Raw genomic sequence first — 25,863 nt, 5'->3', positions numbered from 1 at the left:
TGTTAAGTATCATTAGGAGAAACCATTTAACTATTTTCTATTTAAACATTGGGAAATGAAAAGAAAAACTGTGCTTAGAGGGAAGTCAATATGAATGCCTCTTAAAAAAAAAAAAAAAAAAAAAAAGAAGAAGAAGAAAAGAAAAACCCGAAAAAGCTGAAATTGCAATAATGTGTTTAAGTTAGAGGGAAGTGTGTGTGGTACATGTATGCATAAAGGAGGAAGAAGAAATAGAGAATAGGGCTGTAAATCAGGGTACCTGAGTTATTATAATTGTTAATTATAATAACTGTTATAATAACAATTATAATAATTGTTATTATTAATGTTTTCCTAAATAACATTATAACAAAGGCTTTCATACCATACTTGGTACTTAATTATAGATTATGTCCAAATTATATAATAACAAACAAAATAGCCACCTTTTGCTTAGCAGTTACTATACAGTACTACGCTAAGAACTTTACATATTCATTTTTGAGCCATTATAGCCTATTAAGTGAGTGATATAGTCCCATTCTAAAGACAAAGGACTTTCTAAGTTATCTAAAGTAAAAAATCTAATAGATTGAGCAAAGATTTTAACCCTATTTTGTCTTGTGCTCTAGTCCTCAGTTCCTTTAATTGTTCATGTCTACTTCTATCCTTCTTGAGTTATTGTGAAAATTAAATGAAATGAGAGCACTTTCTAAAAACTGAAAATTACACATAAATATGATATTAATAAAGCCAATCCCTATTATACTACTTACCTGTTTTCTAAAGCATTTGCTTTTGTAAAAGCGTTTTCAGTATCATCACAAAGCTCACAATTTGCTTGAGGCAACAATGTTCCATTAACATTTCTTTCCACTAAACAATTTAGAAGAAAAATTAAGATATAACTAACTCATAATGAACAGATAAGCTTCTTTAATACTTAGAAAATAGTTAATAAAACCCACTTAAAATTGTAGTTTCTATAACTTGGAGAGCTTTTGATAATAGTACTTCACTATTATCAAAATATTTTAGTTACATAAGATTTTCAAATATTTCAGTTGTCCAGTGATTAACTTGCTTACAAATATGGCTGACAATACCTTCTCTTTGTTTTTTTGGTATGAGGGATTGAACCCAGAAACACTTTACCACTGAGCTATATTCCAGGTCCTTTTCATTTTTTATTTTTGAGACAGGGTCTCACGTAGTTACTTAGGGCCTTAACTTAGTTGCTGAGGCTGGCCTCAAACTTGGGATTCTCCTGCCTCAATCTCTCAAGTCACTGAGATTTACAGGCATGTGCCCCACACCTAGCTTGTACCTTCTTGTTATATAACTTGGAATTTGTCTCAGTATCATTTATTAATCAGCCTTATCCTCAATGATACAAAATATCACTTTTTTACATACCAAATTTCCATATGAATTAGATCTATTTTCCCTCACCTCACCCACCCCAATACTAGAGACAGAACCCAGAGGCACTTTACTACTGAGCTACATTCCCAACTCTTTGACAGAATCTTGCTGTGTTGCCAAGTCTGGCCCCAGACTTGCAGTTCTCCTGCTTCAACCTCCTGAGCTGCTAGGATTATAAGCTTGCTCCACTTCAACCTGTCCTGATTGGATCTATTTTAGTTCCCTTTTAAGTTTGATCAATCAGTCCCTGTCCTCACATGCCAGCCATACATACAACAGCCATAAAATATGCATAACATCAGATGGGATAGCTTCTTTTTTTCCTTCAGAATTTTCTTGGCTTTTTATATATTTGTCCTGATAAACTTTAGAATCAGTTTATATATTCTCCAAACAAATAAATCTGGGTAGAATTTATTAGTATTTCCTTAAATATATAGATTGATGGGAAGGCTAACATCTTTCTAATGTTTAATCTTTCCATTCAAAAATGATAAAAGTATTTTTCATTTATTAAAGCCTGCTTTTGTATCCTTCAGTAGCACTCAGAAAATTATACTAAGGAAGTATTCATCTAATCCTACATTAGTAAGAATCTTTTTAAAAATCAGGCAGGGCCCTATATTTTCTTCTCAATGCCCGCTGATGTCTAAGGCACCATTAAATTTTGCATGAAAAACTAAAGAAATGCAAATCAAAACTACTCTGAGATTCCATCTCACTCCAGTCAGAATGGCAATCATTAAGAATACGAGCAACAATAAATGTTGGTTAGGATGTAGAGGAAAAGGTACACTCATATTGCCAGTGGGACTGTATGCAACCACTGTGCAAAGCAGTATGGAGATTCTTAAGAAAACTTGGAATGGAACCACCATTTGACAAGCTATCCCACTCCTCAGTTTATATCCAAAAGACTTAAAATCAGCATACTACAGTGACACAGCCACATCAATGTTTATAGCAGCTCAATTCATGATAGCTAAACTATGAAAACAACCTAGATGCCCTTCAACAGATGAATGGATAAAGAAACTGTGGTATATATACACAATGGAATATTTTGATATTCTTTATAATATTCTTGTAATATTCTTTAAAAAAGAAATAGAAATTATGGCATCTGCCAGTAAATGATAGAACTGGAGAATATTATCCTAAGCAAAATAAGCCAATCCAAAAGAATGAAAGGCTGAATATTTTCTCTGATATGCAGATGCTAATTCACAATAAGGGGAGGGGTGGAGAATAGAGGTATTTTGGACTAGACAGAGGGGAGTAAAGGAAAAGCAGGGCATAGGGGTAAGAATGATGGTAGAATGAATCAGACATTACTACTCTATGTGCATATATGACCTGTGTAACTCTACATCATTTGCAACCAGACGAATAATAACTTATTCTCCATTTATGTATGATGTGTCAAAATGCATTCTATTGTCATGTATAACTAATTAGAACAAATAGAAATATATTAAAATTTTTTTGCACAAAAATACATTTTAAAAATACTATTAAGTAATCATTAAGTTATCTGACATCATTTACAAAATAAACACAAATAAAAATTTATCACTAGTGTTTTATAAAGAAGTTAATTCTTACCTAAAATATGGCCAGTGGGACAGTGGCATTTTCCTTCTGCAGTTAAGCCACTAGGGCAAGAAATGCAGTCCCAACCATCTTCAGTAACACCCTTCTAAATTAAACAAATAAACAAACACCAAAAAACTCCTTTTAAATTAACTTTCTTCTTAATTAGTCACATAAGTTCAGTTACAACAATATGTAATTTGCAAGGGACAAAGAAATCATACGCATATGATCCAATTAAAAATTCCTTGGAAAAGCTGAGCATGGTAGCACATGCCTATAATTCTTGGGGCTTGGAAGGCCAAGGCAGGAAGATTGATAATTCAAAGCCAGCCTCAGCAACTTAGCAAGGATCTAAGTAACTTAGCAAGACCCTGTCTCAAAATAAAATATAAAAAGGGGTAGAGATGCCATAAACATATAAGTTATGATTTACAATGGGTGAATTTTAATGGCATATAAGATACAAAAATTGCTAAAATTGGTTTATGACAATACTTCCTTTTACCCATCAATGATTATATAAAAACTGGGCTTATTGTATGGTTTAGGAAAAACATATAATACATATTAACATAATTAATTTATATTAATATAAGATAGGTTATATAATAAACAACAGTAATTATAAATACTGATGTACCCTAAATTAATAGAGAACAATGCTAAAAGTAACTTAATGACACAAATTACTTTAAAGTTTGGATAAAAAAGTGGATTTATCAATAAGTGTTCCTATAGTTGACAATGCATTTATATAGGAGTATTTAAAAATTACAATAGCTTAACTAATGTCACTGAAAAATAAGCTTTTTATCATCAGTAACTCAGGACTAATAAAATAAACATCAAAATGGTAAATTTAATGGTAATAAATAGTTTAATTAGAATAACTGGTAACTTAATATCACATTATCAGATTTAATTTTTTAAATATGACCATGTGAAAAAACAGTACTATAAAAATCAGAACTGTCACAGAGACTCATAATATCTAAAATAATGGGAAAACATATTTCTGCTTATTGAGAATTATCCTATATACCAAGCTAACAAAAATTCAAGACATTATTTAGCTATTTATTTATTATTATTATTATTATTATTGTGTGTGTGTGGTGCTAGGGATTGAATCCAGGGCCTTGTTAACTATTTTTGATATAATTGGTATTATACAATTTTTTTTTTACATCTTAGTTATCATTACAAACATCAATCATCATATAAAACTGTTGACCCAGTAGGTCTAAGACACCGAACTCAATCTGTACCAAAGGATATATATATCCCCAAATGCTTGATATATGTATTATTCATCTATTTTTATTACTGAGTTACTCTAAGAGGAAAAATAAAAATACAAATTTAAAAAGCGAAGAAGTGCATTTCTGTCTTTTCTAAATTTGCATAAAATTTCATTGATCTCCCCAAATTTACTCTAGTAAAAATAAAGATAGCTTAATAATTTTAAAGTTTGTGGGGGAATATTAAACATTATATTGAAGTTTTAAAAATAAAGACATTTATTACTTTTTACAGGAAAGTTATTTTAAGTTCTCCATACCATATTGTCTGGGCACTTTTTACAAATAATGTCAGCTCCTCCATTACTAGAGATCATCTGAAATCCTGGTAGACACACACATGAAGTTCCTAAAACAAAAAGAGCCAATTTTGTCCTTAGAAAATACAACTCCAGGAATAGGAAAACTCAATAATTCTTAAGATCTTGAGTAATCAGTACTGTACAGTGGTTAATAGCAAGAGTCTTGAGCTAGTACTGTTTGAGATCAAATTTAGAAACATGCTCCCAGGTTCCAATCTCAGTTCTCCTACTTAGCTATATGGCATTCAGCAAGTTACTGAACCTCTCTCTGTGCCTTGCCTTCTTCAATAAAATGGAGAAAATAACAGTACCAATCTCTTAGGGTTAGTATGAGTATTCAATTAGTTATATGTAAGAGTTCTAAAAGAGTCTGACACACAGCTGGCATTGTGTTCCTAATATTTTAATTGCAAGCATAACTATTAAACTGTTGAACTATTAAAACTATTTACCTGCTATAAGAAATGTTACATTTCTATGTCACTAAATCACATACATACATTCATTGAATTTAAATTTAATTTGCCAAAACCTTATTGAGAAAATTACCTTCACTCAAATAAATAAGTTTCCTCTGGAAAGACAATAAATGTCATTATTACTATTCAACTTGTTGGATACAGAAGTTTAGCATTCTCTAAGGAGTCATTATGTGAAATAATCACCAATAGGAGTCTATGTGGTACAACACATACATTATCTGTATTTATAATTATGAAACTAATACCTTACATTTTAAAGCCCGAATGCTTTCTCACTCTTATTTCCCTGCATGAGTAGCCTGATCTATCCTGTTCGATGACTTAAATAAGGATACATCAAATCTGAAAATGGCAGAAAATTAACACCGCTGGTAATGAAACTGAAATTGAAAACACTTTAATCCTATTTTTAATAGGGGACAACATATTTCAAGAAGCTGGAGTGGGAACTAGGTCCAAATGATGCATTTGGGGGGAAAAATGAAGACAAAACGATGTTTTGGAAATTTATAGTTCGATACTGGCGGTATAGTCATGCGTTCTGCCAATTCTCAAATTTAGGTCACACAAAAGATGTCACAATCTCATCTGGGCTTCAATCTCCTTATGTGTAAAATAAAAAGACGGATCTCTAAATTTCTGCGGTTTGAGAAGCGAGATAAAAGGGGTATCTATCCAAGTTGACACTTCCTAATCTTTCCGGTCACCGGCACCTCTTCACCTCAACTACTTTTCTACGGTTTCTTTTCTACCTTCAGCACACGCTTTCTAGGTGCTGCTGTAAAAGCCCCTGTCTGATCCAAAGGGATGGGGAACTGAAGCCGAGAATTACCGGCAACGGTTCCCTGGACTCAGGGATCCCCAATCTCAATACTGTGCAAACTGCAATCCTCCCATGTAACCTTTTCCTCCTGAATCGGCAGCTCAGTTTTCTGAAACATTCCTCCTACAGACAAAAAGGTCGGGGACCGGGGACAGCACCAAGGCGGGAGTGTTACTTTTGCCTGGGTCCTCCCGAAACCGTCTTACCTTGGGCATCCTGCTTTTGATTGTCCCCGCACGGGACACAGGTGAGCGCCGAGATATCGAAGTACTGATTGTGGTCGCACGTTTCCGGCTGCCGGAAAGGCAAGAAGTAGCCCTGGGCCTGGGAGACTCGAGAAAGGACCCACAGGAGGAAAGCAGTCACAGCTCCCGAGGAGAAGACACACCAGCCCGCCATCACCACCCAAGCGCCTCCGCGCGTCTCCATGGCACAGACGCCAGCGACGGCGCAGACTCCAACACCCCATGAGCCTCTGCGGCGATTCCGCTGAGCTGATTGGACATCCCAGGTTCTGGAACTCTCATTCTGCGCGGTTTGGTTGCTAGGTTACCAAAACCGCAGGTAGGTGGCTGGTCCAAGAAAAGACCGATTAGAGGAGGACTGTCCACAGTCAGGAGACTATTTAAAACGCGCATTTCAAACTCCGCCACGCGATACTTTAGAGAGACGTGAAAGTCAATGTTCGGGTTGGGGAAACAGAATACCTAAGCAAAGAATACATCCTGTTGTATAACATAAAGTAAGTATTGTTTCATGAAACTCTTAAATGATATTTACGTCAGAGTTTATCCAGTCTATGTAATTTTCACGATAAAGGAGACATGGTGTGTATTATACTAATTTTCAAAAATTCTCACTGAGGACTAGGGGTGTAGGTCAGTGGTGGAGTGCCTAGCATGTGTGAGATCCTGTTAGTTCAATCCTTAGCTCTGAGAAACAAAGAACCCCCAACCTCCACTGATTTAAAATAAGCAATTTTGGAGGTTTACTATGGCTCAAAATTGGGGGAAAACAACTTTCTTTCTAAATATTTCCTAGTTGGCCAGGTGCAGTGGCCCATGCCTCTCATCCCAGCTGCTAAGGAGGCTGAGGCAGGAGGATTGCAAGTCAAAGCCACTCAGCAACTTGGCGAGATCCTGTCTTAAAATTTTAAAATGAATGAATGAATGAATGAATGCCTGCCTGCCTTGGGATGTGGCTCAGTGGCTAAGCACAACCTTGGGTTCAATCCCTGATCCAATAAATAAGTGAATAAATAAACATACTTGGAGACTGTTAGCTCCTGAATATTTTGAAATTGCCTTCATAGCCAGTTTACAGGCCTTTAGGAAAAACTTACTTCTTAACATTTAAATCTAACTTCTGTTTTATTTTATTTTGTAAGATTGTTGTATTTTGTCTCTCTCTTTCTTTCTCCCCAGTAGAGTCACCTGATATATTTTTAAGGCACCTTATTTATTAGGTAACTTTTTGCTTTTTCGAAAAAGTGCACTTTTTGTAAGAATGAGTTGTCTCTATTAAGGAGTGTATATATAGTCTTAGTGCATGTGGAAAATGCATCTAAGGAAGTTCCATAACTGTAACCATTAGTTATCCATTAGTCCTTGCTCAAAAGACCAGCGTTTATCCAATTACTATTATCTCTGACACAAGAAATTTATGTTCTGAAAGAAGTTCCTTAAAGAGAAATTCTATGTGCCATGTAGCTGGTGCTGTTGGGAAAGTGTCCCTACAGGAGACCTCCCAAAAAGCTCTTTAAGGCCCTTCCAGAGCCAGGATAAGTGGAAGCCTGAAGTCGCCTGCAGGGACTTTAATTAAGGGGAGGACTTAAGTAGAGGGTCTCATTAAGTTGCTGAGCCTGGACTTCAAGATGTGATCCTCCTGCCTCAAGTTCTGGACTTGCTGGGGCTACAGGACTGCTCTACAATGTTTGGCCCTCTTTTCAGATTTCACCTGCACCATCAGTCTCTTTGGACCTCCAGGCTTCTGTACAATTTCTCACCTAGGTATGGATCCTCCAGGCCCATGCTGGCACATCTCCATTAAGACCAGCCACATTCCATCTACTCAGTAGCCCCACTGTGGCTCAGGCTGCCATAGTGGACAACATAGACAGATACTGTATGGGAACTTATTCTCCCGGCCTCTTCTCCACCCTCCAAATTCTGTTCTTCATTGGGAAAGGAACATCTTTTGTTCCTCAAATGTCTCTACCTGCTTTCCCCAGTTTCCTCTTTAAAATAGTGCAATATAAACAACCTCATTGGGTTATTTTAAGGATTAAATATTTAAATAAGATAGTGCATGCAAATTACTGTACCTGGTGGGTAGTAAGTTACAATAAGTTAGCAATTAGCATTTTATTTTGGCCAAATTTGCTTTTAAAAATGAGCTTACACATCTAAGGAACACTATTTGATTTTCATTGTATTTCTTTTAAGACACTTACTACATTACATGTGGAAGTACGGAGTTGGTGGTTGGTTATATAACTGTTAAGTTCCCTTTTATGACTGTAGGTTGCTTAGGAGCTGGGACCAAATATTATTCATTTTTGTACCTGAGTAGTTCCTAACACTGGTTCTCTTTTCACTGTGCTTGTTATATTTCACAGGATCTCATTGTGTTGGCCTTGGTGAGTTTAATATGAGAATTTCAAGTAGACATGACCATATGGGGAGTAGAAGTTGAATGGAGGACAAATACTCTAAGTGATAAAGTTGGTAAAGGAATATTTTGATGACCAATGTTGTCTTATAAAATCATTCATTTTGTGCTGGGGATGTAGCTCAGTTGGTAGAGTGCTTGCCTCACATGTACAAAGCCTGGATTCAATCCCTAGCACCATCCAAAAAAAAAAAAAAAAAAAAAAAAAAAAAAAAAAAGAAGAAGAAAAGAAAAGAAAAAAGAGAAAAAAATTCTTTTTTAAAAATCTCAGCTTTTCCTTTAAAATGATAGTCTCCAGTTTCATCCATTTACTACCAAATGCCATAATTTCATTTTCCTGTCCATTTTTACTTTTAAATTTTGAGACAGGACTTTGCTAAATTGCTGAGACTAGCCTCAAACTTGAAATCCACCTGCCTTAGGTTCCCTAGTCTCTGGGATTGCAGGCAGGCGCCTCTGCACCAGATATTGCAACTTTTACAGATGTGTTAATAAAAAAACAAAATCCTCAGAATATTTGCTCTGAAAATAGATTTATGCAAAAGAGACACACTAAAATTTTAAGTACCCCACATGTCAGCTTAACTAAAACAATGATCTAATGTAATTATTTAAAGTGAAATGTTAAAAATATTTTTAAAAGATATCTTTATAAGGAACTTTCCAGTAAGTCCCTAAATTCTAGTATATTCATTTTGCAATACTTTTCCTGTGAAAATACACTCTTAGTAATGTGGTTGGGTACTATTATCTCTTTTAAAATTTCTTTAATGTAGTAGTTTATTGTTTAGGTATTCAAATTTTATGGTTGTGTGTCCCATCAATAAAAGTTTTTATTTTATTTTTTAAAAAATAAAGAGAAATTCTAAATGTTTTTTAGTAATTACTGTTACTTCAGTAGACATTTAAACTGGAAATCACTTATCTGAATACATATTTTAAGAAATTTGTGAACATATAGATACTAATGAAGACTAAGAAAAGGTATGATCGAAGAGTTGGAATTAACCTGCATATGCTTCCTCTGGATGAGTTTTAATTCTAGTCTTCCTTGATAAAGTACATATGGTTATATGTTCTATGGAGCGGATTAGGGCAATAATATGTAGTTCTTGCCTGCTGTATAATTAAAGTAATAAAAAGAGTTTCCATTCATGATGGGTTTCTTTGTGCCCCACACTCTGCACTGTGCGAGGCACCTAACAACATTAGTCTTAACTCTTTCTTAATTTTTTTTAAGTTGTAAGTGGATATACAATATCTTTATTTCCTTTTTATGTGGTGCTGAGAATTGAACCCAGTGTATCACATGTGCTAGGTGAGTGCTCTATCACTGAGCCACAACCCCAGCCCTAATCTTAACTCTTCATAAGAACCCTGTTTTTCATTATTGGGGATCAAATCTAGGGACACTTTACCCCTGAGTTACATCAGTCCTTAATTAATTTTTTTATTTTGAGACAGGGTCTCACTAAGTTGCCAACTCATAACAATCTCTTGAGAAAGTACTATCTCTATTTCGGAAAAATAGAAATGGAGTATCAAAAAAGTTAAGTGTGGGGAAGTGAAGAAAGTAGAATTTATCTTTACCTGGATAACTTCAAAAATTGTCATCTTTGTGGTGTTTTAAGTAACTCCTGTGTAGCATATATTTAGACACATTTTGGCATATTCTCATGCTTTATCTTTATGTAATGAGATGATATTGCCATTGTAGCCCACATACAGTGGAATTATAATTGTCTAAGACCTTTGGACACTATACCTAACAAAAGATCTAGAGAGTAGTCAAGTAAGTTCTCTGCATAAAACTTGAAATAGACAAACACAGTTAAATTTGTGATAACTATAAGTACTGTAGGTTTATCTATGTAAACTACCCACAAGGACAACAGAAAAGATTGTTGGGTATAACTGTTAAGCATAAATTTGAGAGAATATATAATTGGAGATTTGTTTTTGCACATAACTGAAGACCAGGTAGTTAAGCCAGTTCATAATAGCATAATCAAAAACAAACAGAAATCTGGCTGCTGATGTTTGCTCAATAATGTCAGATAGTCATCCCTGCAGTTCTTTTGTCTCTTCTCTCTTACTTGCAGTGTGACTTTTACATACCAGATATCAAAATTCAAATTTAAGAGAAGAAAAAGAGCTGGATCAGAGACATTCTCTCTCTCCTTAATTGAGAAAACAAATATGTTCTCTATACTGTGTATTGTCCTAAACTTCTTCATGCATCATTTCAGTCTTCTTAACAACCATTTGAGCAGGAAGTGAAACTATCTCCATTTATCAGGATTGTAGACATGCCTAATATTACCCAGTGAAGATATGAAAATGAGTTATTTTTGACAAATGGAAGAGACTAGCTGAGTATAGTTTATGATAGCTTAGAAAGAAGTGTACTAAAGAAAGTAAGAGGAGGAGTTCAAAGAGGATAGCTCCTGCTTTTAGTATACCTAGTATTAGACAGGCACTGAGCCATGCCTTACCTGCAATATCAAAATTAATCTACCCAATAACTTTATGAAATATATACTGTTTTTATCTCCTTTCTATAGATGATTAAATGGAGGCAAAAATTAGAGATTAAAAACTTACTTAAATACTTAGCTCAGAATTTGCAAGATCAAAGTTGGAATTCTGTCAGTTTAGCTTTAGAGGCTGCTTAAACAGTGCTCTGTGTTCTAACAGTATAACAGCATACAGTATACTGTTCTAACAGTATAAATGTGCTGCACAAAGGTGAAGAATGAGGAAAATAGAAAAAGGATCTTTGGATTTGGCAATGCCATGATTATTAATTACTTTTGGGGTTGCAGCTTAATTATAGCAATTGAAGTAGAAGAAAACCATAGAGCAGTAGTGAGAAAGAGCAGAAACCAGATAAAAACCGTCTTGAGAGATTTGGCATTGAAATGAAAACACAAGAAGGCAGTGAGCAAAATAGTTACAAAACAATTTTTAAGGACAAGGGCAATATGTAAGTGGAGAGTAAATAATTAGAAAAGGAGAGATTTAAAGTAATTTGGGAAATAAGTAATTTTCTCTGGAGAAAGAAGGGTTCAAGAACTAGGATAGAAGAATGGGAGGAGGGGGAATCATTCTTAGAGTCTGAAAGAAAAGAGGATGAGTGAAACCCCAGGGTAAATAGCAGAGAAATCAAATAAGATCTGTTTTCTGTGTAATGAACATGGGTAAAATAGGAAATATTTTGAAGACATAGTGGGTAATTGGGAGGCAGCTCACTGGGAGATGAAAAATACCCAATGGATCCTTAACTGAACTAAATTAAACTGAACTAGAAGATGCAAGAGCAGCAGCATATGCAAGCTTGATTCTTCTTGAAGGAGTTCTAGATTGCTGCTATGATCATCTGAAGATATTAAACTCTGCCATTGATTCTCCAGGGAGTTTCCTGAAGCCTTTGGTTTAGGACTAGGAAAGAGAGTCTATGTGAGAACTCAGTGGTTTATCTTTGGTGGGGAGTTCAATAAGTTTTGAGACATTATTGAGCTCTTCTGTGAGATAGACAGTTGTCAGAAAGAAAGGCACTTTCCATCTGGGCCCTCAAAGTATAATAGACAAGTAGATATGGATAACTGCCCTTATTGAGATTGTAGATGTGAAAGATCAGTGTAAAGAGAAAATATTATGGGCAAGACAGGCAGAAGGACCAGCAGGAAAGACTCAGAGGTGTAAGAGGGCAGGAACACTGGGGAGTGACAGTATTCTTGAGGTGTAAGTTTGTAATGGTTAATTTGAATTATCAACTTGATTGGATTAAGAGATGCAGGTGATTAACAGGCTTCTGGGTGTGTCAGTGAGGGTGTGTCTAGGGATGATTGGCATGTGGGATAGCCAACTGAAATGGGCCACACAGTCCAATAGAGTAATGGCTGGATGGAATAAAAGTTGGAAGAATGAGGAAGCAGCAGCAGATGCAAGCTTAGTTTTCTTGAACGGGTTCCTGATTGCTGCTATTATCGTCTGAAGATATCTGACTCTGCCATTGATTCTCCAGGGAGTTTCCTGAAGGCTGTGAGTTCTGACTAGGGTAGCACGCTGATCCCATTTGTTTTGGGGCTTCAGCCTCTTCAACTGCGCAGCTACTGGTTCTCCAGCTCTCTTTCCTGCAGACAGCCATCGTATACTATCCAGCTAATAAATCCCCTTTTTATAATTATACTTCCTGTGATTCTGTTCCTCTAGAGAACCCTGACTAATACAATGTTATGTATGGTCAGTGATAGAAGACGAGGTTGGAAATGTAGAAAGGAATAAAAATGAAAGCTTATGAATGCCACATTTGTCCACCATGGTTTCAAGCTTAGGATTTCAAGCTAAGGAATACAAGACCAGATTTATACTTTAGAATGCATCCTAGAGAAAAAGTGTAGAGAAATTTCTAAGTAACTCTGAGACCAAATGAAGCAAGGCTGTTCGTGTGGCTGTTGAAGAGCCATGAAAGGTAGCTGAAAACTATGATATCAGAATCATTCAGAGGAGGGCAGGTGATGCTGCAATGGTGGCAAAATATCTGGGGAGGCTGAAAAGCTGTTTAGGCAGAACCACAGAATTGTCATAGCTCAGTGTGATCACTGTTTTAGGGTCTACCATTGTGCAGTTCCAGAAACTTTCTCTCTCCTCCCCCAAATGATTAAGATTTTGACATTGATACATTAAAGTTATAAAATACCCTGTCAAAAAAAATCAGCTGAAGGTAATTTGGATGTATATCCTGCTTATACCCAAATTACCTTCAGCTGATTTTTTTTTTTTTAACAATAGTGAAATCATCTGAGAAAGGCAGGAGGCACACTAGAAAAGACAGGAATTCACTAGTAACCTCTTTGGAGAAAATGTTTGTGAATTGAAAGGATGGTCATTCCAGAACAATGGCTTTATAAGCCTATTCAGAGGAAAGTCTGGTCTGAATATACTTTTCCAGGTAAGTCCTATAGTAGGTCTCATTAAATGATAGCTATTACTTTTGTTTTAATGGGCAAGAATACATATGAATATAGCTTTAATTTTTAAGATTAGGTAGCTACTGATGTTCTATTTTTATGCTTAGCAAACAATTCTCTAATAATTTGACTTCATATAGAAAGCATATACAGACAAAGGTGCTGGTCAGTCTGAGTTGATGTCAAGTGTTATTCTTGTAAATGGATATTGATAATATTGCTCATGTTTGTTTTAAGGGACTCTCCTTCAGGATTCAGAGTCCTCTCCTAATACAGAGTAATGGTTCCTGAAAACAAACCACCAAGGTTTAATTCCTGGATTTACCTTGTACTATCTTTGTGACCTTGAGCAAGCTATGTAATCCTCTATACCTCAGTTTCCTTTATCTGTAAAATAAAAAATAATAGATACTATCTCTGAAAGTAATTTTAAAATTAAAAGAAGACAATTCACACGGCCTGGCATTAATAAATATTATATTAAATTAAATATTACAACCCTCAATAAATATTAGCTTTTAAGGTCAGGCTCCTGAGTCTAAAAGGCCAGAACCAAATCCTGAATTAACAAGGTACAAGATATCTAGTCAATGAGCCTACCTTCCCAAGGTGACATCTTGTGCTTCTCTATGGATCACCTTGGCATTTGACACAAGACACTGGTAATTCTAATAGTTTCAGGTGTCATTGACACTTTTCACAATCTTAAGAGGTAGGTACTATTATCATTACCATTTTAAATGAAGAAACTGAGGCAGAGAGGCTGATTTGCCCAAGTGAGTAAAAGATGGCTCTCACTTAAACCATATTTCATTCACTTAAATTGCTTCTTCTTTCCAAGTCATTATTAAGTTTAAGAATGGGTAATCTGCAGCAAGAGAGATTCAAAACTATTTGTATCTGTAACAATGTCTTTAAAATGTAGTTTCTGCTTTCATGGCGAGTTTTGATCCACCCATACATGCATTTTGTAGTTATACAACAAGGTGGATTGCTTTATTTACAAACGATAAAATAAAAACAAACCCTAGGTTGTTCACTAGCTATTAAGTACCAGCCATCAATAGAACATGTCTATAACTGAATTTTTCATTTCTCAATTTTCAGGACTGGCTCATCTATTCTTATTTCAAAAATCCAGATGATGGGATCAACAAATTTATAAAGGTACTTCACTAGGTTATTAATACCTATAATATTGAGTAAGCATGCATTTTTTTAAACCTCTAGGTGTGAACTATACCTGGCAAACATTGAAGGCAGTGAAATAAGTTATTCTGTGGCTTTTTAGAGTTTACAAGAGCATTTCAAAAGGCTTTCAAAAGTTAACACAGCAACTACAGCACTGGAAGACAAATAAATCAGGAACTTTTCTCCCTTGCGTCTTTTTTCGTAGCTCCTGGAAAATTCAAACGTTTGATCTCCATTTCCACAGTAACCTACTGCAGTTTACTCCTAATTTTGTCTCAATTTTGCTTTCTCCAGGTCTAGGGTCTCTGGTTGGCTAGAAGCTGGGCAAGCGCAGAAGCTCCACAAGCCCAGGGCACCTCCTCCCTGCCCCTAACAACGGGAAGCCGGTGAGCAAGGCGCAGGCGCAGGCGCAGCCGAGGCGCCGGGGTAGGGGGTTACGCCTGGCGAGCGCATGGGCAGACAAACTGTACGTCCGTTTGTCCGGACGGGAGGGGAGAGTGGGCGCCATCTTGTTCGGGCTCACTGAGGGTTCTGCCTGTTCAGTGGAGGCTGCTGCGAAGAGTGCCCCAGCCCCTGGCCTGTGTGTCCGAGTCGGAGCAGTGGTGTGTGTTTACTGCCAAGTGCGAAGCAGTCACCCGTGGGGCGTCGGGGTGGGCAGGGTTGGCGACCGAGCCGGAGGAACAGGGAAAGGCGGGGCCGGCGGCCGCGCCAGGATCTAGCGTAGCCTGTGCCGTTAGGGCACCCTCTTCTAGCTAAACATCGACTCTCCCTCTCCCGTCAGCCTCCATGTGGCGGTGTGTGTGCGCTTCCCAGTGATCTTGACACTGAAGATCGCGAAGGATCTCATAGGTATTTTTTTCTTTGCTATGTCATCGTAGTCAGTGGTGGCAGGGAAGCTCTGAAGGCCCTGCTCATTAGGCTTGAGAGGGGCAAAAGCGTTTCAGTTAGATTTGAGGGCAGTTCACCCAGTGGTGAATTAGGGTGGAATGTTCGCCCTTGGGACAGCGTAAAGGAAAGGCACGGAGGTTGGGCGGTCCTGGTTAATTGGAAGGCTGATTTTGGCTGAAGGTCTTGGCGACAGCATCGGATCCCACGTAGCAACTTTGGCCTGGCGTAAAAGAAGGAAGCTCTGACCCCTGGGAGTGTGGACAAAGGCTTTGGGCTTAGAATCGATGCCTTCGGAGGATTGCCGTTTGACGATGATGGATATTATGGGAATTCCTGTGCCATGTGGATTCAACTTCATTTACAGTTCCTCCTGGGGACCATGGCCTTTGGTTTTTATTTTAACTATCTGCATTACAAAAGGCAGGTCATCAGAAAAAATAATTGTGGAATGGGTAGATTATTTTTTCTTGAAGTTCATATTTAGAATTTGAATGTGCTTCATCGTAACTTTGGGTTTTAAGAAGTAGTCAACAGGCAAAGTAAAAGAATTTTCTTTCCCTCACCATGTCTGGAAGATGACTTTTTATTTGCCAGTTAAAATCAAACGGATCTGACATAATACCTCTTAAATTCAGTCGCCCCTCCTGTTTTCCTTTCAGTCTTGATTAAAAGATGCACATTTTATATTATTTAGCTAAAATGATGATTAAGTGGGTTGTAGCACTGGATCAAATAAGCAATTATTTAAAATGCGCTTGCCCTCAAATGAGCTTTTAGGGGTTCATTTCCTTTTCATAGAAGTTCTAAAAAATCACTGTGTCCTTAACACAAAAATACTTTTGCATTCATAATTAGGAAAATTTTAGGAGCAGGATAATTTGTGTGTTTTGCTTTTTGTGTACTGTGTTGATAGAATTTTCTGGAGAATTTGCTTAAGAAAACAGCATATTGGAACTACATGAAAACAACTCATTTTGAAAGCTGGTCTTTTATAGGTTGTCTCCTAGATTTGTTACTGTAGAGGGATTACCTAGTATCTTATTACCCTAGTATCTCAAGGACAAGGAAGTTTAATTATTAGTTTTATTTAACAGTGGCAAATTAGAATAAACTTTTTAAATAGTTTGCTTGAATTGGAATTCTTGGGATTGGTGCTCATGAAACTACTTAGCTAAGATTGTTTTAGTTAAGATATTTAGGTAAGATAGCAAATTAGGATATATTATTAGAGATTTCTTGAATTTGACTCTGTTCCTTGTAGTGTCTTTAATTTGTTTGCTTGCAAATGAATTTATGTTCTCAGGGTAAATCCCTTGTAAAAATTAAAAAGAAGAAAGCTGGGCACAGAGAAAATAATGCTTATTTAATAATGCTTTGTAAAATTAAAAAAATAAAAAGTAGCTAAGCCAGTTAATATAAGGAGTCTTGAAATATTAACATGGACAGGTTTTCCAGAAGCCATTTATAGATTTTGTTGAAGTGTTTGCTGTGGATATTAGTTTGTTGAAGAAACTAGGCTTATACTGGAAAAAAAAAAAAAGTTGTATTATGCAGATAATTTATAGTAAACCTCACCAATATTTTTCAGACATAGCTTGTGCCAGGTAGTTTGTTATCTTTGCTCAGTTTATAGTTTAAAAAGTTTAATCTGTGGATCCTTTTTAAAGGAAAACCATCTTTCAGTTCTCAAGGAATATGTCTTTAGATTCCACTTTGTGGACAGTGGTGCTTAAGTAATGGTATTCAAGTGGTACTTAAGTAATGTGTGAAGCCAACATGTATTTATATATTAAAGACATGTTGGTTACAGTGATTAATTTGGCAGGTCTTAAATATTTTTGGCAAGACTTCATCAAATATTGTTAGCTTAGCTTGGATATGCATTAAATAATTAGATGCAAGATTTCTACAAAAATGCTAAATTGGATTTTTCACTTGTTAATATTGGTAATCCCAATATTCTAAATATTTATACATTGTTGTCAGGGTTTCCTTAATAGAGTACAGGATAATGATTCAAAGTGGACTGATATTGGTGTGATAAGATTTTATATTAATCAACATTCAGATGAGTTTTAATAGTTATTGTTCTAGGATTATTGCATAAGGAGGTTTTTTTTTTTTTAATTTTAGGGGTATTTTCTTTGATTATGGGATCATGAAATTTGGTTCTATGTTTGGAACATGAAGAACTTAAAATTGTATCCAGATAGTCACTTTCATTGGTTTTGATTTATTGCTTTAAAAATTGGATTTTTGAATTTCAGGCTTTGGTGTTGTATTATTTGGTATTCATTGTATCATTTTGAATGGTCCATTAATTTGATTTGGTCTTAACCTTTTGAGGTAGAAGAGAATGGCAAGACAGTTGGACATAAATATGAACTAGAAGCTTGGATTTTCATTGGGGGAAGTGATAGAAGGTCTTTTGTTGGAATGTGTGTTGTTTTAAAATTGATATTTGGATAACAGGGTTTTGTTGGTTGTTGTTGTTTTAAGTGGATGTAAGCCACAAGAAGGAGTGGGGTTGTAGCTCAGTGGTAGTGTGACCCAGGGTTTGATCCCCAGTATGGGGGAAGAGTGAATGTAAACCTTCTATACATCAAAATGCATAGACCTTAATTCATCAAGCTTTGATAAATATACATACCCATGTAACCATCACATTTCCTCATTCTACTTCCAATCAAGGAGTAGTATAACTTTCAGCACATTTTTATGTTTAATAATTTGTAGATGGCTGTCTACACTTGGGTTTTGCACTTTTTGCAGAGGGATAATTAATTTTGCCTTAGAATGCCCATAATTGCAGTTCCTTGTTTCACTTTTGATAGGTAATTCTGAAATGGATATCCTAATCGGGCACTGAGATCAATTACAGGGTTCAAAGATTAATTGTATTTCATTTTCTTTCCACAGTTAAGTTGCTTTTACAGAATTAACAGGTCTCCAAGAAATAAAAAGAACAGGTAAGACACCCAGAGTTTAAGGCTTTCACACAGGCTTGACAGAAATCATATAAAATAGAATAGTACATCTTGGTACCAGTGGTTCTGTTTTATGTCTAACCAGTGAAGCACAGTGTTGGGCAACATAATATCATGAGAAGACATTATATACTGACCATGGATGGCTTTTCTAAATATATAAAACTCATTGTGGTTGGTAAAATACTTTTAATCTCTCTTACATTTAGGAAACACGTTTCAGAATGAGTCTGAAAATAGTTTGGTCTTGTTGTGAAGTAGAATTTGGTAGACTTACAAAGGAAGATTTGATATTTTCGATGTTCCTATTGTATAGGATGGGTGATATGTTTCTTCAGGATAGTTGGTTTATTTGTATGTTTAGATGGATGGGAGAAAATTAAATCTTTGTTTTCTTTAAGAATTAGCTAAGATCAATATTTTTGTGAACTTGTATCTTGTTTTCATTTATAAATGCTGAAGGAAATGGGAACCAGGTAATTATTAAGTTTAGTTTAGGCTAAGGTACTTAAAAAATAAGACTTGCTATTATGTGTACCTTTTTGTCTGCAGGTCATTATTGCTGTGGTTTGAGCTCAGCATGGCTGTAGTCATCCGTTTACTGGGGCTTCCTTTTATTGCGGGGCCTGTGGATATTCGTCACTTCTTCACGGGATTGACTATTCCTGATGGAGGAGTGCATATAATTGGAGGGGAAGTTGGGGAGGCTTTTATTATTTTTGCAACAGATGAAGATGCAAGACGTGCCATAAGTCGATCAGGAGGGTTTATCAAGGACTCATCTGTAGAGCTCTTTCTTAGTAGCAAGGCAGAAATGCAGAAGACTATAGAAATGAAAAGAACTGATCGTGTAGGAAGAGGGCGACCAGGATCTGGGGCATCAGGGGTTGGCAGCCTATCAAATTTTATTGAGGCTATGAAAGAAGAAGAAAGTAATTCTGGATATGGCTCTTCAATGAATCAAGATGCTGGGTTTCATACTAATGGTACAGGACTTGATGATTTAAGGCCAAGAAAGACAAGGCCATTGAAGGCCGAGAATCCTTATTTATTTCTGCGAGGTTTGCCTTACTTAGTAAATGAAGATGATGTACGTGTCTTTTTCTCTGGTTTGTGTGTGGATGGAGTAATTTTCTTAAAACATCATGATGGCCGAAATAATGGTGATGCCATAGTAAAATTTGCTTCGTGTATCGATGCTTCAGGAGGTCTTAAGTGCCATAGAAGTTTTATGGGTTCAAGATTTATAGAAGTAATGCAAGGCTCAGAACAACAATGGATTGAGTTTGGTGGTAATGCAATTAAGGAGGATGAAGTTGCTATAAGATCTGAAGAACATTCTCCGAGAGGAATTAATGATAGACATTTTCGAAAACGGTCTCATTCAAAATCTCCCAGAAGAACACGTTCTCGCTCCCCTCTTGGATTTTATGTTCACTTAAAAAATCTGTCACTAAGTATTAACAAAAGAGATTTAAGAAATTTCTTTAGAGACACTGATCTGACTAATGAACAGATTAAATTTTTATATAAAGATGAAAGAAGAACACGATATGCCTTTGTGATGTTCAAGACTCTGAAAGACTATAATACTGCTCTTGGTTTACATAAGACTGTTTTACAGTATCGTCCAGTTCTTATTGATCCAGTTTCTAGAAAACAAATGCTGAAGTTCATTGAATGTTATGAAAAGAAGAGACCAGAGAAAGAGAGGCCAGGACATGTTTCACAAAAATATTCTCAAGAAAGCTATTCTGGCCAGAAACTGTGTATATATATAAGGAATTTCCCATTTGATGTTACAAAAGTTGAAGTGCAAAAGTTCTTTGCAGACTTTTCTCTTTCAGAGGATGATATTTACTTGCTTTTTGATGACAAAGGAGTTGGTTTGGGAGAAGCACTAGTGAAATTTAAATCAGAAGAACAGGCTATTAAAGCTGAACGTTTAAACCGAAGAAGATTCTTAGGAACAGAGGTATTGTTAAGACTTATATCTGAGGCACAAATGCAGGAGTTTGGTGTAAATTTTTCCTTGATGTCCAGTGAGAGAATACAAGGCCGTTCAGAGTCACATGATAGAGATGACCATTCCCATTTATTTGATCCAAAAGACCCACCGATTTACTCAGTGGGCCCTTCTGAAAACTTTAGGTATCAGCTAGAGGACTTGAGGCAACTAGATAACTTCAAGCATCCCCAGGGATATTTCCGACAGCCTGATAGGCGCCCTCCAGAAGACTTCAGGCACTCTCCGGAAGACTTCAGATTCCCTCCGGAGGACTTCAGACACTCCCCAGAGGGCTTTAGGCACCCTCGGGAGGAGCACTTCAGGCGGCCTCCTGAGGAAGATTTCAGGCGGCCTCGGGAGGACGAGTGGAGACGACCTCTTGAGGAAGACTGGAGGTGGCCACCGGAGGAGGACTTCAGACAGCCCCACGAGGAGGACTTCAGGCGGCCACCAGAGGAGGATTTCAGGCGCCCTTGGGAAGAGGACTTCAGGCGCCCCCCGGAGGAGGACTTCAGGCAGCCCCCTGAGGAGGACTTTAGGAGACCCCCTGAGGAGGATTTCAGGCATTCCCCTGAGGAGGACTTCAGGCGGTCACCCCAGGAGCACTTCAGGCGCCCACCCCAGGAGCACTTCAGGCGCCCACCCCAGGAGCACTTCAGGCGCCCACCCCAGGAGCACTTCAGGCGCCCACCCCAGGAGCACTTCAGGCGCCCACCCCCGGAGCACTTCAGGCGCCCACCCCCAGAGCACTTCAGGCGCCCACCCCCAGAGCATTTCAGGCGACCTCCCCCAGAGCATTTCAGGCGCTCCCGAGAGGAAGATTTCAGACATATGCCAGATGAAGACTTCAGGGGCCCTCCAAATGAGGACTTCAGACACCCTCCTGATGAGGACTTCAGGAGTCCCCAGGAAGATTTTAGATCCCCTTCTGATGAGGATTTCAGGCAGCTCCCGGAGGAAGACCTCAGGGAAGTTCCAGAGGAGGATCCTAGACTTCCTGACAATTTCAGACCTCCTGGTGAGGATTTTAGGAGCCCACCTGATGATTTTAGAAGTCATCGCCCTTTTGTGAATTTTGGTCGCCCAGAAGGTGGCAAATTTGATTTTGGAAAGCGTAATATGGGAGGTTTTCCTGAAGGGAGATTTATGCCTGATCAGAAGTTAAACTGTGGTTCAGGTAGAGTAACTCCTGTTAAGATAATGAATCTTCCATTTAAAGCTAATGTTAATGAAATTTTAGACTTTTTCCACGGTTATAGAATCATACCTGATTCAGTTTCAATACAGTATAATGAGCAAGGATTGCCTACAGGGGAAGCCATTGTAGCTATGATAAACTATAATGAAGCCATGGCTGCTATTAAAGATCTAAATGATAGGCCAGTTGGCCCCCGCAAAGTTAAGCTAATTTTGCTTTAGAGAGCATTTCTAATCCCACAGTATTGATGCAGTAAAATGCATTTTTTTAAAAAAGTGTTTATTTTTAGTTATATGGTGAAACAGTTTAATTTTGACCTGTGCATAGAAAAACTGTAAATAGTTGAATGTGAATCTGCTTCTTTTGCTTGCAAATTGCCATTTTTTTTTTTCTAACTTAAAATTATGTATGCTTTTTTTTCTTTGCTAGGGCAGTGTTTAATTTTTGTTGATGTTATGGGTAAATCTCAGACTTATATGGAGTTGTAGTTGGGAAAAATAAATTTTACATTCACTTTTATTTCATTCTGTAGTCAGCATATATTATTGAAACTGTAATAAGGAAATGGTCAGTGACTAATTTTTCAGGTTTGGCATTTTCATCACTACCTGCCTGCAGAATTCATGCCGTCTGGTCTGAGATATTGCTGTGTTAAGGTCTCCTGTTAATTATAAATAGTTAAAAATGAACAGACTGTGAAATTGAAATTTATTTGTGTAAAAAGCTTAGGGGATTCTTAAAGTTTCCATGTTCATAACTTTGCAAAGTTTTTTAAAAATAAAAGAAATTACAACTGAAGAGACTTAACTAATTAACTTATTTGTATAAAAGTATTGCAGTGGGTATTATGGTTTTTCAACAGCTCTATTAAACTACATTTTTGATGGGAGGGACCAGACATTCTGAAATGTGTATGGTTCAGTGGTTTCTGCAACTTCTTATTAATCAGATTGATAAAATTAACATGAAATAGTCAAAAGACAATAAAAATAAGGTACTAGGGGGACTCTTGGGTCTTTGCTGGGAAGAATTTGATAAATGGATGTAGTTTTTCTAGGAAGAAGTTACTGATGATTTACATAACTTGTTTATTTTTAGGTTCTCATATTTTAGCTTCAAACCTTGTATCCAAAGACTGACTTCATGTGAGTTGTAAGATTGAATTTTTACTTTGATATTTAACATTTAGTGCAGACATTTTTGCAAATACTGGATTTGATTTTCTTTACCCATAGCAATTCCCATGGCTGACATTTATGGATCACTTTCTATGTGTTAGGCATGATAAGTGTTTTATATGCATGATCTCAGTAATCCCCAAAAGGTACAGGATTTATTATTTACCTCTGTGATATTATTTTTTATCCCAAATGAGATAATGAAGTTTTGAGAGTTAAGCAACTTGCCTGAAGTCACAGTAAGCCATGGAGCCAATTACCCAAAACAGACCACTTACTCAAGAGTATGTTCTTTAATACTTTCACTGCCTCACTTTGTTAAGTGGTATTTTTAATTTCAGGAAGACCATGCTGGAAATATTTTCAAGAATAAATGCTATTTTCTTACCTTCATTGTCAGTTTAAAAAATGATAAAACTAGAGTGCTCAGACATTGTTAAACAAGGAGAAAGTAGCTTTAAGAGTTTTTTATATATGTAGGGTTTCTCTTGGGATACTCATATTATATACAGGCTTCTAATTCAAAATTTTTCATTTCATCCAACATGATTTGACTGCTTGTTCTTTCATAGTTTGTATAAAATTTAAAGTTAATTTTCTTCAATTCTTTGATGCAGGGATTTTTCCACATTGAGTAAAGAAAAGAATAAAATTGAAAATTTTATGGTAGTTTAATTATTAATCATAGGATACTTCAGAAGTAGACTACTTTTTCAGTTACTAACAATACATATCTTGGGTTAATTTTCATTGATATAAAGAAATTCAACAGAAGCCTACTTAAATTTCTATGGTTAATAGTGAAACTACTCAGTTTGGTTTTCAAAAAGCACCTCTGTGTTTCTTTAAACTAGTAAGTAAGCTTATAGATAGAATCATAAAACTGGAATATCTAAACCAAGCACAATGAACAAAATAGAAATAATATTTTAAATTGCTTAATGATTATAGATGGTTTATTTTTATTAAACCTTCTTGAGTAATGAATGGAAGACTTGAATCCACTCTCAGCATTAAGCTAAGTAAGATAAAGCTTAAAGTGAAAAATCTCCTAATATGTGATTGTTTTTCAAACTGGGATGGGATGGTAGCGGTAGATGAGAGGCTAGCTATGGTAAATAACAAGTTTGTATTTTAATTTTGAAATTAAATGATGTGAATATTTTATTCTGTAACATTTTAGGGCTTAATATTTTTCAACATTATTAAAAGTTAATTATAGATAGCTGGCTTCTACTGGTTGGGAGCCATTTTTGCCTGTCTCTTTCCCACTCAGCTTTCAGTGATATGTTGATGACTGAAATTGGCCTTGGAAGCAGTTATTTATACCAGATTGGTAAATGTAGCAAATCAGGGCATTCTCCTCCCTTTGTCATCCCAGATAACCAGTTTATCAGCACATCACAATTTCAGACAGTGTGTTACATCCTTTGTAACTGTCATTTCAAAACCAGTTTTCCTTTCTGTCCTGCCCAGAGATGGAAATAGCATATTAATTCTCTATCATGGCACCCAGTGTCTGAAAGCCAAACATTTTGTCTAGAAGGTATCTGAAAAATATTAAACCATGTTTAGAAAGTAAACTTAATCCCATAATCAAGAGATAGGTAGAAATATATTCCCAAATATGTTTTTTATCATAGTTAAGAGCACTAGAGTTCTGAAGACTTGTTGCCTCTATCTATGCCTCTGTCTATGCATTAAATAGTGGACTGCGTTAGATACTGCATTTATACTTATGATCTGTAATTGAAGTACTATCACTTGATCAGGATGATCATCACTAAAGTGATGAAGACCTACAGGCTAAATAACTTGGGTTGGTTGCTTGCAGCAGGGAAGCTAAGAAAGGTTTTTACACTCTTAAATGTGGCTATATCTTAAATGGTTACATAAGTAACTGTATAATAACCTTAGTTTGTGTTTCTTGGACCACAAAATGTGAAATATTTATCATCTGGCCCTTTAAGAGTAAGTATGCCAAACTAAGTTTAAACAATGAAACTTAATTTTACACTGATGAAGGTATTTTCATTGACACTATTCCTAGTATATGTTTTATTCCAGAAGTATTTGTTGATTGATTAATTAGGTACAAAAACATTTTAGCTATACAGGTGAGGCACCTGTTGCTCAAGAGAAGTTACTTCTTAGTAAGCAGCAAGTAAAATACTGTAACCCTGTTTTTTTCCTTTGAATCACAACACCAAATTTACTAACAATATCAACTTAGTGTTTTGAGAATTTTCTAAAAATATTGAAATAAATTATTACTAGTCTTAGGAAGTCGTACTTTGTTAAATACAGAACCATGAATAACAAGTCAAAAAGCTTTCTAGAAACTCTTTTATTTTTCTGTTGTGAATAACTGCTTTTTTTCCAGTTACCCTGAATGATTTTATAAATTTCATAATTTTTATAATATCTGATGTGGATCCAGGAAATAACAAAAGAATAATTCCTTCCTAAAAGAAATAAAAGTAGTACATATATTAAAAGGTTCTGATTAAATTTTTTATATTTTTAGGAATAAGAATGACTTTATGACCTTTCATTAACTAGATGATAGCTTGGCAGAATTTTAAAGAGTTTTTTAGTGATGCATGGTGTTCCAAGATAAGGCAACATTCCAAAAAGTTACTTTTTTTTTCCAAATTGCAGTGCCACATATAATTGTTTGGTATGATAGCACGTTTGTTTAAGACTAAAATATAAGCTTTATGGACACTTGTAAAACCTATTGTCATGATGCCTCAGTACCTTTATTGTATTTGATTACACTCTTGTTGAAAACTGTAAATTTACATATCAAATGACACATAGGTTTTTTAAAACCTTTTAATTTAAGGCTTTATGAAGTAG

The 25,863-nt window shown here is 36.1% G+C and overlaps 2 protein-coding genes across 7 annotated transcripts in view; one reads left to right on the top strand and one right to left on the bottom strand.

Annotated features, from left to right (window-relative positions):
• Nucleotides 1-6,354, bottom strand: part of TMEM67 (transmembrane protein 67) — a 41,646-nt gene extending 35,292 nt beyond the window's left edge. For both annotated transcript variants that reach the window (XM_081266817.1, XM_081266818.1), the window contains exons 1-4: nucleotides 6,115-6,354; nucleotides 4,562-4,650; nucleotides 3,010-3,103; nucleotides 756-855 (exon numbers count right to left, since the gene is read on the bottom strand). In XM_081266817.1, coding sequence (XP_081122943.1) covers nucleotides 756-855; nucleotides 3,010-3,103; nucleotides 4,562-4,650; nucleotides 6,115-6,337 — 506 coding nt within the window. In that variant the 5' untranslated portion in view covers nucleotides 6,338-6,354. The remainder of the gene's footprint in view (nucleotides 1-755; nucleotides 856-3,009; nucleotides 3,104-4,561; nucleotides 4,651-6,114) is intronic.
• Nucleotides 6,355-15,161: 8,807 nt separating this feature from the next.
• Nucleotides 15,162-25,799, top strand: RBM12B (RNA binding motif protein 12B). Of its 5 annotated transcripts, none has more exons than XM_081265711.1 (3): nucleotides 15,162-15,344; nucleotides 18,550-18,599; nucleotides 19,170-25,799. In XM_081265711.1, the coding sequence occupies exon 3, from the start codon at nucleotides 19,198-19,200 to the stop codon at nucleotides 22,042-22,044; it is 2,847 nt and encodes a 948-aa protein (XP_081121837.1). In that variant the 5' UTR covers nucleotides 15,162-15,344; nucleotides 18,550-18,599; nucleotides 19,170-19,197; the 3' UTR covers nucleotides 22,045-25,799. The 5 variants fall into 5 exon arrangements, with proteins under 5 accessions (XP_081121837.1, XP_081121836.1, XP_081121835.1 ...); XM_081265710.1 differs by lacking the exon at nucleotides 18,550-18,599 and adding an exon at nucleotides 15,524-15,591; XM_081265709.1 differs by having other exon boundaries at nucleotides 15,162-15,362.
• The last annotated feature ends 64 nt before the right edge of the window (nucleotides 25,800-25,863 follow it).

This window comes from Spermophilus citellus (assembly GCF_964194105.1).
Source record: "Spermophilus citellus genome assembly, chromosome: 14".
Classification (NCBI taxonomy): domain Eukaryota; kingdom Metazoa; phylum Chordata; class Mammalia; order Rodentia; family Sciuridae; genus Spermophilus; species Spermophilus citellus.
Note: the sequence above shows the minus strand (reverse complement) of the source record. Positions and strands in the feature narration are given on the sequence as shown.